Below are 17,688 nucleotides of genomic sequence, written 5' to 3' on the forward strand. Positions count from 1 at the left end.
CCTTAGGTCCACTCTCCTCTCAGCGCTCAGCCGGTCTGAGACCAAGGCCTTTACCAAGCCAGCCCAATCAGCACCCAGCTCTCTCCGGCCCTCGGCCAATCCACGCACCCCATGCCGCTGCCCGCCCAACCAACCCGGGACTTGAAACCAGCGGGCGAATGGATGCAGGGCGGCCCTTCAACGCAGACTGACTGGCCAATAGGGAACTCCGCATGGCCACGGCGGCAGCCAATCGACGTGGAGCGCGGTGCCGCCGCGGAGAGGTCCGGCCCGAATATCCCTCCGCCTTCCTCCCTCCCTCTCTCTCGCTCCCTGCGAGCCGCCGTTCACTGACTGCCTCCCTTCCTTCTTTCTCCCTCCGCCACCCGAGCACCAGCCGCGCTCTGAGCTGCCCCCGGGGTCCCTCCCCCGCCGCCAGAGGAGCAGCTGCCGCCGCCGCCGCCGCCGCTGCCAGCAGCAAATTGGGAGGGAGGAAAGAACGAAAGGAAGAAGGAAGGGAGCCAGAGCGACTAACCAGAGGGAACCGGTGAATGGGCTGGTGGTGACCCCCGCTCCCCACCCCACCCTCCCTTCCCACCCGACCCCCAACCCCCATCCCCAGTTAGAGCCGCCGCCCCAGAGGCCGCACCGTCGTCTTAGGAGGAGTAGCCGCTGCCACCTCCGCCATGGAACTGATCACCATCCTCGAGAAGACTGTGTCTCCGGGTAGGACGCGGGGGCCGGGGGTCGGGCTGAGGTGATTGGGTGGGGGGAAGGGAAGCCCTAGCCCCTCTGACCCTGTCCCCTTTCCCACTTTCCTTCCCCCCAGATCGGCTGGAACTGGAAGCGGCGCAGAAGTTCCTGGAGCGTGCGGCCGTGGAAAACCTGGTGCGTGCCATCCCGCCGGCCCCCATCCCTCTGTCTCCTCATCCCCTGCGTGCGGGCCTTCCCGCCCTCCCGGAGGCCCAGGCCTCGGGAACCCACCCCGCCCCATCCCGTCCCCCTCCCTCCCCCACCCGGTCCAACCTAACCCCGCCATCGGGAAGCCGGTGGGTGTGTCCCGCCCCGGACCCAGCGCCTGGCCAATGGCGCGGCGCGCCGGGGTGACTGCTGTCCAATCGCCGCGCGGCCTGAGGGCGGCGGTGCAGCGGGAGGGAGAAAGAGGGAGGGAAGCGAAGTTAGGTTGCGCCGCGCTGCGTGTTCAGCAAGGGTGGAGGTGGGGGAGCCGGGCCTAGGGGCCATGTGGAAGCTTCGGGCCCAGCCGCCCGCCCTGTTCTGACCCGGGCCGGCTTCTTCCTGTCCCGTAGCCCCTGTGATTCAATGCATCTACTTCTTAGAGCTCTACCCTTTCCTATCTCCCTTGGTGTGTGCTCAGAGACAGGTCTGGCACCCGAATGCCTCTTGACCCTTTCCGGGCAATATTTCTCCCTTACCTGCCTGATTATTCCTTTCCCAGTTTTTTTTTTTTTTTTTTTTTTTTAATGAATTCGATGAGTAGAGAATTTGTATCCAGACAGCAGGCAGAGGCTCACCCTAAAGATAGGGCCTGTTTCCAGATGAAATCAGAGGAAAGTTCCTCGTTTTTCATAAGTTCAAATTTAAGGGGTACAGGAAAAATGAAGATAAGTCCCCTAGAGTCTGGGCTTCTGCATAAAAATGTGGGGTGGATTGGCTGAAATAGCCTGTGCCAGTATTGTTTCTCTTTGGTGTCCCTCTCCTGTTGGGGGAATGGAGAGCAAAGGGAAAGGTGGCTCATACTTGACATCTTTGAAAGGTAATAGGTAATAAGTCGCAATAACACTGACCAGATGTATTTATTTGGATTAGACAGATAATGTAAGGGGAAAATAGTGAAAAGGCCTATTTTATACAAGCTGCTCCTGAGTGATTTTTTTTTTTTTTTGCCCTTATATGTGATAGGTTTCATTACTACTTTTTTATTAACTTTCCATAGAAAAGATTTCTTTTCCACTGGTATAGATGGATAGTATTTCCATTTGGAGTATATTCCTGTTCCTGCTTTTGCTAATTTGCAAGAAGTCTTTTATGTAATTCCTGGCATTATTTAGTAGTATGAAGTTAATAAAATTTAAAAGAGTTGTCTTCTGTGATTGCAGAACTTGTTGGTGGTAAGAAACTATCTGCTTTTGGTTTTTCCTGTTAACTTTTCAGGGAAAGAAAAGCTTTTGGACAGAGCTTTTTGCAGGGTAAAGGACTGTGTGTTAAATTTTTTTAAAAAACAAAGGGAATAGTTTTGGGGTTCTGTGTTAGAAAAGATTGAGTGTACTTTTTGGGAATCCACTATGTTTAGTGGACAGCTCAAGTCCAAAGTGTATAGGAGCCTTTATTGTGTTAACTGTTGGCTATTAAATATAAAGTCATTTGCTTTGACAGATTTACCATGACAGTTTCTAAGTATTTATCATTTTCCCCCCTATCATTGTTCCCCACTTGATGAACACTCAACTAAAATGAGAGGGCTTGTTTCCTAAGTCTGTTTTAGGTTTATAGGTAATACTCCTACAAGACTACCTGCTTCTGTGAGATCAAAAGCCACTCTGAGTGTCATTCCATTTGGACTGAGGTGTTTTTTTGAAGTTAGAAAAAATTTTTGCTTTTTACCCTGTCGTAACATATCCATTTATTCAACAAATAAGTATTGAGTAACAGTCACTGTTATAGATACATTAAAAAAATCTTCTGACTACGAGATTGTCAAACTTGCTTTAATTCTGGGGGATCTGATGTGAAGATTTTGGCACGAAGAATGATGTTGATAGGAAAATCTGTAACTTGTTAAACACTGAGGCTGCATGATTAGATGGATGACTTCCTTAATGTAATATTTTTACAGGAGTCTTGAAGTAGATATTTTGGAGTTTTCTGAGGCATTATGTTATGTCCTAAAAAATTTAGGTTTTTCCCAGTGTTTTGATGCTTCATAAGCTATCCTCAATTGACATTCTGAAGAGATTTTTATTCACCAGTGCATCTTTCTTAACAGCCCACGTTCCTTGTGGAACTGTCCAGAGTGCTAGCAAATCCAGGAAACAGTCAAGTTGCCAGAGTTGCAGCAGGTCTACAAATCAAGAACTCTTTGACATCTAAAGATCCAGATATCAAGGCACAATATCAGCAGAGGTGGCTTGCAATTGATGCTAATGCTCGACGGGAAGTCAAGAATTATGTAAGTAACTTTTGTCTCTTTTTGGTCATGTAGCGTAGGGAACAAGAAAAATCTCAGTTCTTTTATCATTTGCATGGGATAGAGCTGATGGCATAATAGGTTTCTGGTACCGAAACTTCACTTGAAGATAAAAGTTGTATTTGATTTGTATCATTTCAGCTTGTCCATTCCCATTTATGGATTGAAATTCTTTTAAGGTAACTGAGGTAGACTGCAGCAGTTGGGAAACTTTAGTTAGATGCCAGAATTTGTAGACTCTCTGGAGAACTGGAGTAGTATACAAATTGATGGTTCCCAAACTTGGATTATCCGAATCACTTAAGGAATTTGTTAATATGTTTTCAAGCTCCCTCCAGAAATTTTGATTTGGAGTGTGAGGCTCGGGGATATTTTTTAAACCTGTCTTCCCAAGTGGTCCTTCTAGTCAGCCAGCACCCAGCTCTTGTTGAAATTCTGCTGTAGATGATTCTCGCTGTTTGGTGGTTTAGGAATGCTACTATGTGGAGTCACAAGGTGAATTAAATCATCTCTTGGGCCATTGAAGCCCAGAGAATTTATGAAACAAGATTGACATTAATGGTGCTTTGATCACATATTTAGCAAATTATGAAAAACTTTCTTTAGAAACACCGGGCTTTTGAACAAGGCATTTAAAGTAGGCTGATGGATTTTGTGAAAAATTGAATGTATCTTGTTACTCTGCATCATGGAGTTCTTGTGACCTTTTTATTGTTGTATTAGAAATTCATATTTTTAGATGTAGCAAAAGATATGGAATATATGAACAGATGTGTTTTGCTTTTTTTTTTTAATTAAATAATGGAGCTTTTTTTTTTTTTTTTAACTGTCTATCCTACATATATAAGGCACAGAGAGTAAGTCACGCATCATTGGTCCTTGGTATTTGAGGGGGAACTAGTGGGGGATTCTTGTGTGTGTACTTGTGCAGGTATGGTTATACATGTCTTATTTGCAGTTTCTTGGTTCTAGGTGTCAGCATTAGGTACATTCACGCCCCTTTCAGCAATAAGTTCTCTTTCTAGTTATATACGTCTTTCTCCAGTCCTGCGTGGATATACCCATGACAAGGAATTAGGTTATGAAGGCAACTTATTTTGTATATTCTTTGAAATATATACAACTATTTTTATGCACATTGAGTCTGCTTATGTAGTAAAATTTAATCCACCCTTCAGCAGTTTGATATAAATGAAGTTTATTTCATCAATCACTGCAAATCTTGATTCCTGTGCTGTAGTGCCCAAATTGAGATAAGACATAATTAGAACTGTAACTTATTTATTTGTTTATTTATTTTTTAAATAAATTTTTACTGATTTCAGAGAGAAAAGGAGAGAGAAACATCAATGAGAGAGAATCATTGATTGGCGCTGCTCCCTACTGGAGATCGAGCCCACAACCTGGGCATATGCCCTTGATCAGAATCAAACCTGGCACCCTTTAGGGCCAACCCTCTATCCACTGAGTCAAGCTAGCTAGGGCCTGATTTATTTTTTTGTCACATCACTCTTGACCCAAAAGTTTTTCTGAAATTTGAATAAGAACTTGTTGAGTCCTTGTGCATGAAGAAAAAAATAGCAATTATTGCCCAGCCAATGTGGCTCACTGGTTGAGTATTGACCTATGAACCAGAAGGTCACGTTTCCATTCCCAGTCAGGGCACATGCCTGAGTTTCTGGTCTTGATCCCCAGTAGGGGGCATGCAGGAGGCAGCTGATCAGTGATTCTCATCATTGATGTTTCTCTCACTCTCCCTCTCTGAAGTAAAAAAAAAAATAATGTATATACACACACACACACACACACACACACACACACACACGTACGTATAGCAGTTATCTTGGCCTTTTCCCTTTCATAGCACATTTTGGTCATTAATGCCTTCTCAATGCTGGTGGTTATTTTTCGAAATCTGGGTCTTGGACACAATTGAGAATTAGTTTCTTATTTTTCTTATTTCAGGTTATTACCTATCATAAGGGTCACCCCTAGTTTTTTTAAAACATAACTTTTAGTACTCCAGAGTTGGATGTTTGTAGCCTCTAAATCACCTGAAGTAATAGCAATTCTTGAAGCAATTCAAGAGGTAAAGGTAGATGGGGTTCAGTACTCTCTACATATGTTCTAGGACAGTGGTCGGCAAACTCATTAGTCAACAGAGAGGCAAACCCGCAGTTTGCCAACCACTGTTGTAGGAGATGGTGCAGTATAAAGGCATCCTGGTCAGACTTGGTTTTAATACCTGTTCAACCCCTGCCATTTTGGACAATTCCATCTTTACCCTTCCTACTCTTAGGCTTTATTTGTTTTAGAGAGAGAAACATCAATTTTTGTTGTTTGACTTATTTATGCATTCATTGGTTTATTCTTGTATGTGACCTGACCAGGGATCAAACCAAAACCTTGGCATATGGGGATGACACTCTAATCAACTCAGCTATCCGGCTGGACTTTCCCTTAGACTTTTGACATACAGTTCTGTAACAGTGCACTCTAGCTTTAGTAGCCCTAGAGAGCAAAACCTTTATTTAGAATCAGAACTGTTTGTTTATTGGGTAGAGCTGTTGGGAGTATACTGTATAAGGGGGAAAGATTGGGGCGGGGGGGAGTTCATTATTATTAGCTACAAAGCAGGATACTAAGTGACCTGACCCAGTCAGCAGAGTTGGCCTGAATAATTGGCAGCTACTCTTTGTCCTGTGTTCATGCCAGGAACAGTTAACTGTTTGCCTTTTGAGTGGACTGGTGATTCTTAGTTCATTGACTAAATAAGCTGATCATGATAATAATTAACCCTGGATCCATTGTGGCTTCAGCCTTTATCTGTACATGTGCCTTTACCCTTTACATAAATGCTTGTATGATTAGCATTTCAAACAAGGTATGTTTAATGATAAGTGGATTTCATTTTAATTGGCATATCTGACTAGTACTTGGTATCTGTTGATGGTAGAGAGAACAGTTCTTTGATTTTGGGGGGAAACAGATCAAATCCTTTCAGATTGGAAGTTAAATAAGGATTGGTTCTTAGGTATTGGTAACATCAGTAACTTTATGTCTGTATCTAATGATGTTACTATGAAAGTCACCCAGGGTGCTAAATTGTCAATGACTAGAAGACAGAAGGTGTGTTCCGCATTTCATGAGTGGGAAAATCTCTTCCTTGAATCAGGTTAGATTAGGAATCAGATCCACTTGAGTGCCCCAGAGTTAGTTAACTTCATCCTAAAATCCCACCCTTTACACAAAACCAAGCTGTGAGCATCCTTCCATTATACCAGCAAGGAACATAGAAGACTAATTTTGTCATCTCTTTCTCCTTTTAATGCTATCGCAAGTGCTGCTTTTCTACTTTGCGTTGAACATTGAAATGAGTTGTCTGGCTTTGGAGAATTCCATTTGGAAGTAGGGGTCGGGTTTTTGTTGTTTTTTCCTGGGGTCTGAGGCAATGTTGATTGTGCTGGTATTGGTATTGAGGCTGGCTTTTTTTTTCTTTCTTTTTCTGACAACTGACTTATACTGTATATGCCATTTTCTACTTTTCTGTGTTACAGAAAACTTGGAGATTGATATGAGGGTTTAAATAGTATTAGAAATTAATATCTTCCATCTTGTTTTTTGGTGTATGTGTGTGCATGCAGGTTTTGCAGACTTTGGGCACAGAAACCTACCGGCCTAGTTCAGCCTCGCAGTGTGTGGCTGGCATTGCTTGTGCAGAGATCCCAGTGAACCAGTGGCCAGAACTCATTCCTCAGCTGGTGGCCAATGTCACAAATCCCAACAGCACAGAGCACATGAAAGAGTCGACATTGGAAGCTATTGGTTACATTTGCCAAGATATCGTAAGTGCTGCCTCATCTTATCTAACATACATAGCTATGATTTCATCTAGTTGTTACGTGCACATATTAGGATAATCTTTACCATATTATAAAGAAAACTAAGCTACTGCAAAGTGTTTTGAAAGTAGGACTGCTTTATTTGTTAATTTAGACTCCTAAATTAACTTATCCTCACATAGTTAATCATGTCCTAAAATTAAGAGACTTGAGGGTCAAAAACTCCATGTGTTTGGAGAGATATAGATTCTGTACTTTAAAGGATATTCTTTATCTTGGAGCATCCCTGATCTGATCCTTTCTCAAGATCCTCAGTGTACCATGGATGCTGTTACATTTTCATTGACTGTTTTATAGAAACAGTTTGCCAGCTCTTGTAATTGGTTTAGTCTTTGGAGCCACAACACAGTATATTAAATGCAGCCTTCCTAGGACTGTTGGTACTGCTCACGTTACCACTCTTGGTGTCTGAGGTTTGTATGTGTTTTTGAGGAGGGGGGAGTGTCTGTTTACAGACTTGAAGCATAGAAGTCCCTAGCACTTGACATGGGCTTAGACTCCCTAGATGTGTGCCTAGGTGTTGATTCTTGGCCCTCAGATGTTCTGAAGCTATACTTCAGTTGGGAGAGGTGACCTGGGGCCAGGGGGAGGGATCACACTGCCATTTCCATTTGCACAAAACAGGGGAAACAGTATTACCTCATGTCCAGAATCATGCTAAGAAGTCAGATATAAAGTTGATGAGTTTAACTTGTTTCAGATCAATTTAGGACTACCAGCCGCTGGGATATTTTGACCCTACATGGAAATATGTGCGGAAAGATCAGAGAAAGTCATTATCCTCACTCAAGTGGATTTTACACTTAAAAAGACGGAGAAAGTCATTATCCTCACTCAAGTGGATTTTACACTTAAAAAGACGGCTGATTAGTCATGAGTTCATTATTATATTTACTGCGTTTCTGCTCGTTTCAGGACCCAGAGCAGCTACAAGATAAATCCAATGAGATTCTGACTGCCATAATTCAGGGGATGAGGAAAGAAGAGCCTAGTAATAATGTGAAGCTAGCAGCTACTAATGCACTGCTGAACTCACTGGAGTTCACCAAAGCTAACTTTGACAAAGAGGTAAGTGCCTTTTGACAAAAAGGTGTAAGTTCAGAGGGTGAGAAGTGAGAGTTAAATGAAAGTTTTTGGAGTTTTTAAGTTTATGATTTAGAAAGGACTGTTTTGTTTAGAGGCATTCGTTTCTTTCTCTTTTTTTAAATCCTATATGAGCGTTTATTCCAGTATACTGCTGGTAGTATGGGAAAGCAGTAGGTCATCCAAAAATCTGTTCTGCAGCCCCCATAAACCAGCTGCTTATATGGGGAAGTAGTAGGCTGGGGTGGGACTCCACTGTTAGGGCAACAGGGTTTGTTAATCTTTACATGATAATAGGCAGTTCTTTTTTTTTTTTTTTTTTTTAATATATTTTATTGATCTTTTTTACAGAGAGGAAGGGAGAGGGATAGAGAGTTAGAAACATCGATGATAGAGAAACATCAATCAGCTGCCTCCTGCACACCCCCTACTGGGGATGTGCCCGCAACCAAGGTACATGCCCTTGACCGGAATCGAACCTGGGACCTTTCAGTCTGCAGGTTGATGCTCTATCCACTGAGCCAAACCGGTTAGGGCATAATAGGCAGTTCTTGAATGAGAATGGCTCCAAGGTTGATTCCCAGGTCCAGGGTTGATAGAGGCATTCATTTCTAGTTAACATTTGTGAGATGTGGCCATGGAATAGGTGTTTGCCATTTTTAATCAGGCGTTGGGAATAATGTGACACGAAGGATTTCTAAGCTTAGGTTTTTCTTTTGCAGTACAAAGTGTACTTGGGAATCCCCACCCCCAACCCCCTTGATTATAGAAATTGGGCTTTTCAGCTCTGACCAGTGTAGCTTAGTTGGTTGGTGCATCCTCCTGTGCACCAAAAGGTGGTGGGTTTGATTCCTGGTTGGGGCACTTAGGGGGTGAGCCAGTCAATGTTTCTCTCACATTGGTGTTTCTCTCCTTCCCTTCTTTCTGAAATCAATTTTAAAAAAAAACATCGTTAGGTGAAGATTAAAAAAGAAAAGAAATTGGGAAGGTGCTTTCTTTAAAAATATATATATATTTTTATTGATTTCAGTGAGGAAGGGAGAGGGAGAGAGAGACAGAAACATCAATGATGAGAGAGAATCACTGATTGGCCACCTGCTGCATGCCCCCCACTGGGGATCAAGCCCGCAACCTGGGCATATGCCCTGACCGGGAATCGAACCGGTGACCTCTTGGTTCCTGGGTCGACGCTCAACCGCTGAGCCACACCTGGCTGGGCTGAGGAATGTGCTTTTGAAAACTAATATATAAACAAAGTTTATTTTGCCTGAAAGTATTTTCTCATTATTTACTTATTTTTAATTGTGTTAAAATAGACAATAACATAAAATTTACCATCTTAACCATTTTTTTTTAAAAATATATTTTATTGATTTTTTACAGAGAGGAAGAGAGGAAGGGAGAGGGATAGAGAGTTAGAAACATCGATCAGCTGCCTCTTGCACGCCCCCTACTGGGGATGTGCCCGCAACCAAGGTACATGCCCTTGACCGGAATCGAACCTGGGACCCTTGAGTCCGCAGGCTGACGCTCTATCCACTGAGCCAAACCGGTTTTTTCCATCTTAACCATTTTTAAGTGTACAGTTCAGTAGTGTTAAGTATATTCACATTGTTTTGCAACCAATTTCCAGAACTTTTTCATCTTGCAATTGAAACTATATCCATTAAACAACACCTGTTTTCCCCTTCCCCATTCCTGGCAACAATCTTTCTACTTTCTGTTTCTATGATTACTTAACTTTCTGCTTTCTGTTTTTGTGATTACTCTAGATAGCTTATATAAGTGGATTATACAGTATTTGATTTGTCTTTTTGTGACTGTTTTATTTCACTTAGTATAATGTCTTGGGTTTGTGCATGTAGCATGTGTCAGAAGTGTTGACCCATGAACCAAGAGCTGGTTTGATTCCCAGTCAGGGCACATGCCTGGGTTTCTGGCTCGATCCCCAGTAGGGGGTGTGATGTTTCTAGCTCTCTTCCTTCTCCTTCTCCTTTCCTCTCCTAAAATTAATAAAAACAGAAAAAAATAATATTCCATTATGTATATACCACATTTTGTTTATCCATTTATCTGTCACTAGACATTTGGGTTGCTTTCTTTCACCTTCTATCGAGAATAATGCTACTATCTACATGGGTGTGTGTGTGTGTGTGTGTGTGTGTGTGTGTGTGTGTGTATCTTTGAGACCCTGCTTTCAGTTCTTTTATATGTACACCCAGAAGTGGAATTGCTAGATCATATGGTCTAAAAGTATTTTTGTATATATTTTGGCACTTTAGCTGGGCTTTTTTGCCATTCCTTGGCCTTATAGTGGACAAAGAAGGGAGGTCTAAAGAAGGCCAAAGCAAACTGAAATTCTAATTGCTTAGAAAATAGGGGTTTTCCTTTTAGATTTCAGAAGATTTAGGACAAAGCAAAGTTCATTATTCTATTCTCCTATATCTTGCCGCATTTAATGTGGATTTGCCACCTCTCAGGAAACCAATTTTGTCTCTGAAATAAAGCAGATGTTTTGAATTCTCTTAATTTTTAAATGCAAAGAAACAGATTTTCCTACTGTAGGTGTGTTTTTTTATTTGTTTTTATTAATCTTCACCCAAGGAATTTTTTTATAGAGTGGGATGGAGGGGGTGGGGGGGAACATCAATGTGAGATTGATGGTTGCCTCCTGCACGCACCATGGATCAAACCTGCAATCCAGGTAAAGGCCCTTGACCAGGAATCTAACCCGAAACCCTTCCAACCACTGAGCCAAACCAGCTAGGGTGGGACTTCCTTTGAGGGTAGGTCATATAGTAGACACTGGGGGCAAACTCTATAGCCTTCACAGTGCTATCACTGTGTCAAGGTAAAGCTGCTTGATTGGTCCAGGATTGTGTGGGTTCCGGAGGGAGTAAGGTTTTTCTTGAAATAATAGTCTAGCAATTTTCATATGTATGGTTTATACTCTTCTAATTCTCTTTTATTTCTGCAGTCCGAAAGGCACTTTATCATGCAGGTGGTTTGTGAAGCCACACAGTGTCCAGATACGAGGGTAAGTATGAGGTCATTGAATAATATGGTTTGTCGTCTTCTCTCCTAGGAAATGCCAACTCTAGCATTGTAGTTTGAAATGTTGAGAATCAGGTGACTTCAGAGATAAGGTTTGACCAATAAGAATTTTTCTTCAACATTAAAGAAAAGGGAAGAACAGGACTTGGAAAGTTAACATATTAAAAGCTGACATCTTGAAAAGGGTTTAGGGGAGAAATGGTTTTTGATCCACCTTGCTGCTTAATTGCAGTAGTTTTTTAATTGATTGTTTTCCAGTGTAGCCATTGAAACAGCTTTGCTATTGCTGTAACCTAATCTTGACCCTTGAAGTAACATCTAGTCTAAGTGGTATTAGTGAGTTTTGTCCTGCTATGGCTTGCATGGGGGAATGATAACCCAAATGTACCTAGTTTGACCCTTTAGGTTATTTGACCCATTTGAGTGAAGTAGTTACTTTTGTCTAATTGCCTTTTTAACTAAACTAAATGGTAAATCATTTAATCTGCTCTTTGTAAAAGGTTCGAGTGGCTGCCTTACAGAATCTGGTGAAAATAATGTCCTTGTATTATCAGTACATGGAGACATATATGGGTCCTGCTCTTTTTGCAGTAAGTATTTCTATTTTATGTGTTTGAGCATGTAGCTAATTGCAAAGTCCATCATTCTTATTGGGTATTTTTGTGAATTCTGTGATTTTTTACTTGCAATTATTAAATGAAGAAAATTTCTTGAGTTCCAGTGTTAGGTTTATGTCCGTTAGTAGTGTGCCAAGAAAGCTTGCACTGTTTCTTCGTGTAAAAAGAGTATATTTTAAAGAATCTGTTTCCTCTTTTTACCTTTCACTTCAGGCAGCTTTTATAAATCTACATTTTTGAAATGTGAATGTCTGGTTAGAGGAGGGGGTCTAACTTGAACCAGCACTTATGTGGGGCCTGGGTTGCCATGTTTTTTCTCTTAAGATCACAATTGAAGCAATGAAAAGTGATATTGATGAAGTGGCCCTACAAGGGATAGAATTCTGGTCCAATGTCTGTGATGAGGAAATGGATTTGGCCATTGAGGCTTCAGAGGTGAGCCTGGGAGACAGTTGGTTTGGGCGGTGGGGGGGGCTGTTACTCTGCCTGGGCTTCCGGGATATATCTCCTTTGTGGATATGATTGTTCTCCTTTGGGAAAGCTTTATTCTGACTGGACTTCGTGGGTATCTCCATTTGTACAACTTGTTATTTTTCTGCTAGCCAAAGCCACTTAAGAGGGAGACCGATCAATCATGTGGAATCTCATGTTTTTCCCAATCAGCCTGGCATGATTTATTATAAATACTCATTTTAGTACTGTGACCACAAGGGGGCAGCAGGCAGTCACAGTTCAACAAAGTGACATCTGGTGCTAAAGTACTTCCTTTTGGAAGTCGTAATGCAAGTATGGGATATAGAAATCGATAGTTTACTAACTTCAATGAAGAAATTAGATATGGAAAAGGGGGGGTAGTTCTGCACTTGGAATCTTTGTTTCCCATCTTTTTTTTTTTTTTTTTTTAAATATATTTTATTGATATTTTACAGAGAGGAAGGGAGAGGGATAGAGAGCTAGAAACATCGATGAGAGAGAAACATCGATCAGCTGCCTCCTGCACACCTCCCACTGGGGATGTGCCCGCAACCCAGGTACATGCCCTTGACCGGAATCGAACCCGGGACCCTTCAGTCCGCAGGCCGACGCTCTATCCACTAAGCCAAACCGGTTTCGGCTTTGTTTCCCATCTTGATTGTCTTTGTGTACTTCAAAAAACACAGTCTTATTTTGGCATTCTTAAGGTTATAGATGACATTGTGTTAATATGAATTGAGCTTATGAAAAAAGAGTGTAATTCTTAAGATTACGCTGGTCCTTTAAGGCCTAAAAGAATCTCATTGAAGTAGGCCAAAAAGTGAATGCCTTCAAAGATCATAGCAAATGTTACTATTTGTTCCATGTATTTCTGTACAGATCCCTGGGCAGCTCTCCTTGTATGCCTTAGTGTCATAGCTTGTTTCTTGCCATCCAGAATTTGCTCTATGTTTGTCCTCAGGCAGCAGAACAAGGACGGCCCCCTGAGCACACCAGCAAGTTTTATGCCAAGGGAGCACTACAGTACCTGGTTCCAATCCTCACACAGACACTAACTAAACAGGTGAGTTACCTTCCAATTCTAGCCAGGTAAGTGATGAAATCTTGTTATGGGTTGGTTTGCTGTGGAACAGTTTCCAAGAAAGGATTCAGCAACTCTTTAACTAGTTGATATTCTGATATAGATGACTTGGGAACTGCTGAGCTGGATCTATAAGATCCTCTAGGGCAGGGGTGGGCAAACTTTTTGACTCGAGGGCCACAATGGGTTCTTAAACTGGACCGGAGGGCCGGAACAAAAGCATGGATGGAGTGTTTGTGTGAACGAATATAAATTCAAAGTAAAGGAGCGGAGGGGAGAGCAAGAGAACCGGGTAGAACAGCCGGATCCGGCCCGCGGGCCGTAGTTTGCCCAAGGCTGCTCTAGGGCCTGAGTTGTTTATAAAGGAGAACTTTGCAGTTTTGAGCAGGAATGAACCACATACTGCTCTGATTTCCTGAGTGCTACGTTGTTCAAACTAGCAGAAAAGACTTGAGCTACAAATGTTATTTATGGTAAAGAAAGGTTGGGAAGATAGAGGTGCAAGTTTTAAGCCACTCAAATACAAGTAGTAACTTCATGAAGAAGTGAATCAAATGAGTAAATATAGAAATTATTTTATATGAAGTGTATCTTGGTTGCAATCGTTCCCTTTTGAATTTATGCCTTATAGTTTTCCTTGGTGAGGTGTTGGGAAAAATTGTTTCTATTGCCTCATCTCTTCTGGTGCATATAAAATGTTACCAAAAAGCTGGCAGTGCTAGTGCTCTGAGGGAGCAGTGCTATAACTTCCAGCAAAATGTCTTTGTACACAAGAATATAATTTGGTTTGGGGAAGTACATGACTCTTGCGATCTCAGAAGATAAGTGGAGATGTGTCTGGTTTGAAATGGACTAGGTGTTCCCTTAAAATTTTATCTCATCTCTCAGTTTTATAGTTGCTATTTTTTATCTTTTGACTTTAGTATTTTTGCTTTTGTATATTTTGGTTGTACTTTTCTGGTTTGGGAACAAATCATCATTTAGATATGTAATTATCTGAAACTGCATAGGCACCTTAAACTACTATGTATTTAACTAGAATCATATAGCATATACATTTTTGTTCTGCCTTTTACTCTATAAGTCTGAGATCATTCTTCTTGTTACATGTAGTTGAAGTTGGTTCATCTCATTGTGTAATACTCCAGTGGCTCTTCCCTCCACTTGGATCTTAGTTAACAAATCTGTGCTGTGATGAATCTTTGTGGAAGAGAATCTATATATATAAAAGCCTTAGCTACCGAGCGACTAGTCGCTGTGATGTGCATTGACCGCCAGGGGGAAGACACTTAATGCAGGAGCTGCCCCCTGGTAGTCAGTGCGCTCCCACAGCCAACCTCCCGGTCTGGCCAACCTCCTACAGACCTTCCCCCTGCCGGCCGGCCAACCTCCCATAGCCCCAATTGGCCCTGATTACCGGCCAGGCCGAGGGACCCCACGCGTGCACGAATTCATGCACTGGGCCTCTAGTCTTCTATATATATAAAAGCCTAAGCGACTGGCCGACCGGTAGCTGTGACACACTGACCGACCACCAGAGGGTAGATGCTCAATGCAAGAGCTGCTGAGCTGCGGTGACTTGGCAGCTGTGGTTCTCAGGTGATACACTGGGAACCAGAGAAGAGGGAGCCCGATTCCAGGATGCATCACCCGAGAACCACCCTCACGCAATCTGGGACCCCTCGTGAGATGTTGGAGAGCTGGTTTCCGCCTGACCCCCACATGTCAGGCCGAGGGACCCCACTGGTGCATGAATCTGCACTGGGCCTCTAGTAAATTATAAAAGTTTTGTTTTATTTCCATCCACATAGCTTAAGTTCTAATGACACTTGGGAATAACCAGAGTACCTTGTGAATGAAAGTGATTTTCTTTCCTTTTTTTTTTTTTTTTTTTAAAGCAAAAACTTAACTAGTGCTACATTCTTTCTCCAGGATGAAAATGATGATGACGATGACTGGAATCCCTGCAAAGCAGCCGGGGTGTGCATCATGCTTCTGGCCACCTGCTGTGAAGATGACATTGTCCCCCATGTCCTCCCCTTCATTAAAGAACACATCAAGAACCCTGATTGGCGGTACCGGGATGCAGCAGTGATGGCCTTTGGCTGTATCTTGGAAGGACCAGAGCCCAATCAGCTCAAACCACTAGTTATACAGGTGAAGCTGAGGAAGTTTCGGGGTGGGAAATAAGATGTTTATTGTTGGTTTAAATTATTTGCTTGAAAGTGTGCCTTTATTTTTAAAAAGCTGTAAGTAGTCACCCACAAAAGTTATTTGTGGATAGCTATTTGCTGCAATGAAGGGTAAAACATATTTCTTTGTGAATGTTCAAAAAATACATTTATTTAACTTTATTACAAAAAAGACATGACTTTTGAAAAATGCTGAAAAGGCCAAAATGAACAAGTCATCTCTAATTCCCTTGTCTAGGGATAACATACCAACTCTTGGTATTTATTCTTGTAGTCTTTTTCAGTATTAATATAATATGTGCAACAGGATAGAGATCTTACTGTGCAAATAACCTCTTAACTTGTTTTTTCTCTTAATGTATCATAGACATTTCTTTATAATTTTTAATGATGTGACTATTCTGTCCCTAGGACAAAATGACATTTATGTAATAAAAATTCTTATGGAAATATTGTACTTACTTTGCTATTTAAGATGACAGGAGTCCATTATAATTGAGTTTAGTAACCTTTCAGTATATAGTCAAATGTCATCATAGCGGCTTCCTGGGATCTCAACCTAAGTGATTTAGTAAGGACTGCTTGCTGAAAAGTCACACCAAACCCTGAAGAAAACTGTATACTGGAATTTGGTGAAGAGAGGAGGACTTTTCACTTTACTTATTTTTATTTATTATATTACTGGATATTTGACAAGCATGTCTTTAAAATGACAAAACCATCTTGATGCTTTGAGTTAAAACCTAACCATTAGAATTTCCTCTTCTGAGGTATTAGTCAACATGAGTTTTAATCTTTGTTTTGCCTTGCTAATAGCTATTGTATTTTCAGGCTATGCCCACCCTAATAGAATTAATGAAAGACCCCAGTGTAGTTGTTCGAGATACAACTGCATGGACTGTGGGCAGAATTTGTGAACTGCTCCCTGAAGCTGCCATCAATGATGTCTACTTGACACCCCTGCTGCAGTGTCTGATCGAGGGCCTCAGTGCTGAACCCAGAGTGGCTTCAAATGTGTGCTGGGTAAGGGAATTTTTCCTGGTGAGATAAGGATCTTGGCTAAACCATTGGCAAGGAAATATGAGGTGTGGGGGAGAAATGGGTCTGCCTCCCTGGAAGGCTTTTTCTGAATAGCATCTCCTTCCTAATTTCTTCAATTAAATGTGGGGGAGATGTCAACTGCATTAGCCAGTAGGAGCTGTTGACTCATGGTGACTGGTTCAGTTCCTCAACCACTTAAAACAGTCATGCTAACCCAGTGGGAAAACTATCTGGACTCCATTTTCTTTCTTCAGTTGCTTGGGGAGAAGAAATTTAGATTAAAGTAGAGAATTGCTGGCTACAAAAAGTACAATTGCTGAGAAGGGGGCAAGAGGAAAGGAAGGTAGGCGGTGTAAGTGCTGAGTCAATATGGGCTGAATGCAGTTCACTAGGGACATTTGGGGGTGTGGGGGAGGAGGTTCAAATAAGGAAAAGTAGGGGCTAAAGCCTTTCTGTGATTAGAAGTAGAAGTGGCAGGCCTTTGTGGTAGGTGAAAGTACTCTGCTGCTTAGAGAGTTTGGGGCAGCACAAGCAGAATATAAATAAGTAAACATTTAATTTTAAGGACCCCTATAAAATGTTGTTTTGAGATGACCTTGACCGAAAAAGTTGAGAATTCACTAGCATTGATATATTCTTAGATCAGTTGGAGAGGAACACTGCCCAAGGTATCTTAAGGAAAAATGAGGTAATCCTGGGGTAGGGTTCTTTTCAGGACTAGTATTAACTCTCTTTGGTTTTAAGGCTTTCTCTAGTCTGGCTGAAGCTGCTTATGAAGCTGCAGACGTAGCTGATGATCAGGAAGAACCAGCTACCTATTGCTTGTCTTCTTCTTTTGAACTCATAGTTCAGAAGCTCCTGGAGACCACAGACAGGTAACTTCTTACTAGGTGTCTGCATTCAGCTCCTGCCTTCTGTGTTGGGGGGTTGTCTAACTTAGTCATAGAAACATTATAATAGGAGGAATTAAAAGAATCCTGTAGTAGATTATTTGTTTAAATAAGAGAAAGAAGTGTAACTAGAATTGTTCAGCTTACAGTTAAAGTCAGAAAATAGTCTC

At 41.8% G+C, this 17,688-nt stretch overlaps 1 protein-coding gene across 2 annotated transcripts in view; it reads left to right on the forward strand.

The window, feature by feature from the left end:
- Positions 1–288: 288 nt before the first annotated feature.
- Positions 289–17,688, forward strand: part of KPNB1 (karyopherin subunit beta 1) — a gene marked incomplete at its 3' end in the record, with an annotated part of 30,091 nt that continues 12,691 nt past the window's right edge. Inside the window, exons 1-12 of one of the 2 annotated variants that reach the window (XM_080680379.1) lie at positions 289–705; positions 809–867; positions 2,984–3,166; positions 6,829–7,029; positions 8,002–8,154; positions 11,147–11,206; positions 11,724–11,813; positions 12,165–12,275; positions 13,276–13,377; positions 15,328–15,552; positions 16,419–16,610; positions 17,373–17,503. In XM_080680379.1, the coding sequence (XP_080536505.1) occupies positions 666–705; positions 809–867; positions 2,984–3,166; positions 6,829–7,029; positions 8,002–8,154; positions 11,147–11,206; positions 11,724–11,813; positions 12,165–12,275; positions 13,276–13,377; positions 15,328–15,552; positions 16,419–16,610; positions 17,373–17,503 (1,547 nt within the window). In that variant the 5' untranslated portion in view covers positions 289–665. The remainder of the gene's footprint in view (positions 706–808; positions 868–2,983; positions 3,167–6,828; positions 7,030–8,001; positions 8,155–11,146; positions 11,207–11,723; positions 11,814–12,164; positions 12,276–13,275; positions 13,378–15,327; positions 15,553–16,418; positions 16,611–17,372; positions 17,504–17,688) is intronic. The other variant, XM_080680378.1, reaches the window with a different exon arrangement.

Source organism: Plecotus auritus (genome assembly GCF_963455305.1).
Source record: "Plecotus auritus genome assembly, chromosome: 7".
Lineage (NCBI taxonomy): Eukaryota > Metazoa > Chordata > Mammalia > Chiroptera > Vespertilionidae > Plecotus > Plecotus auritus.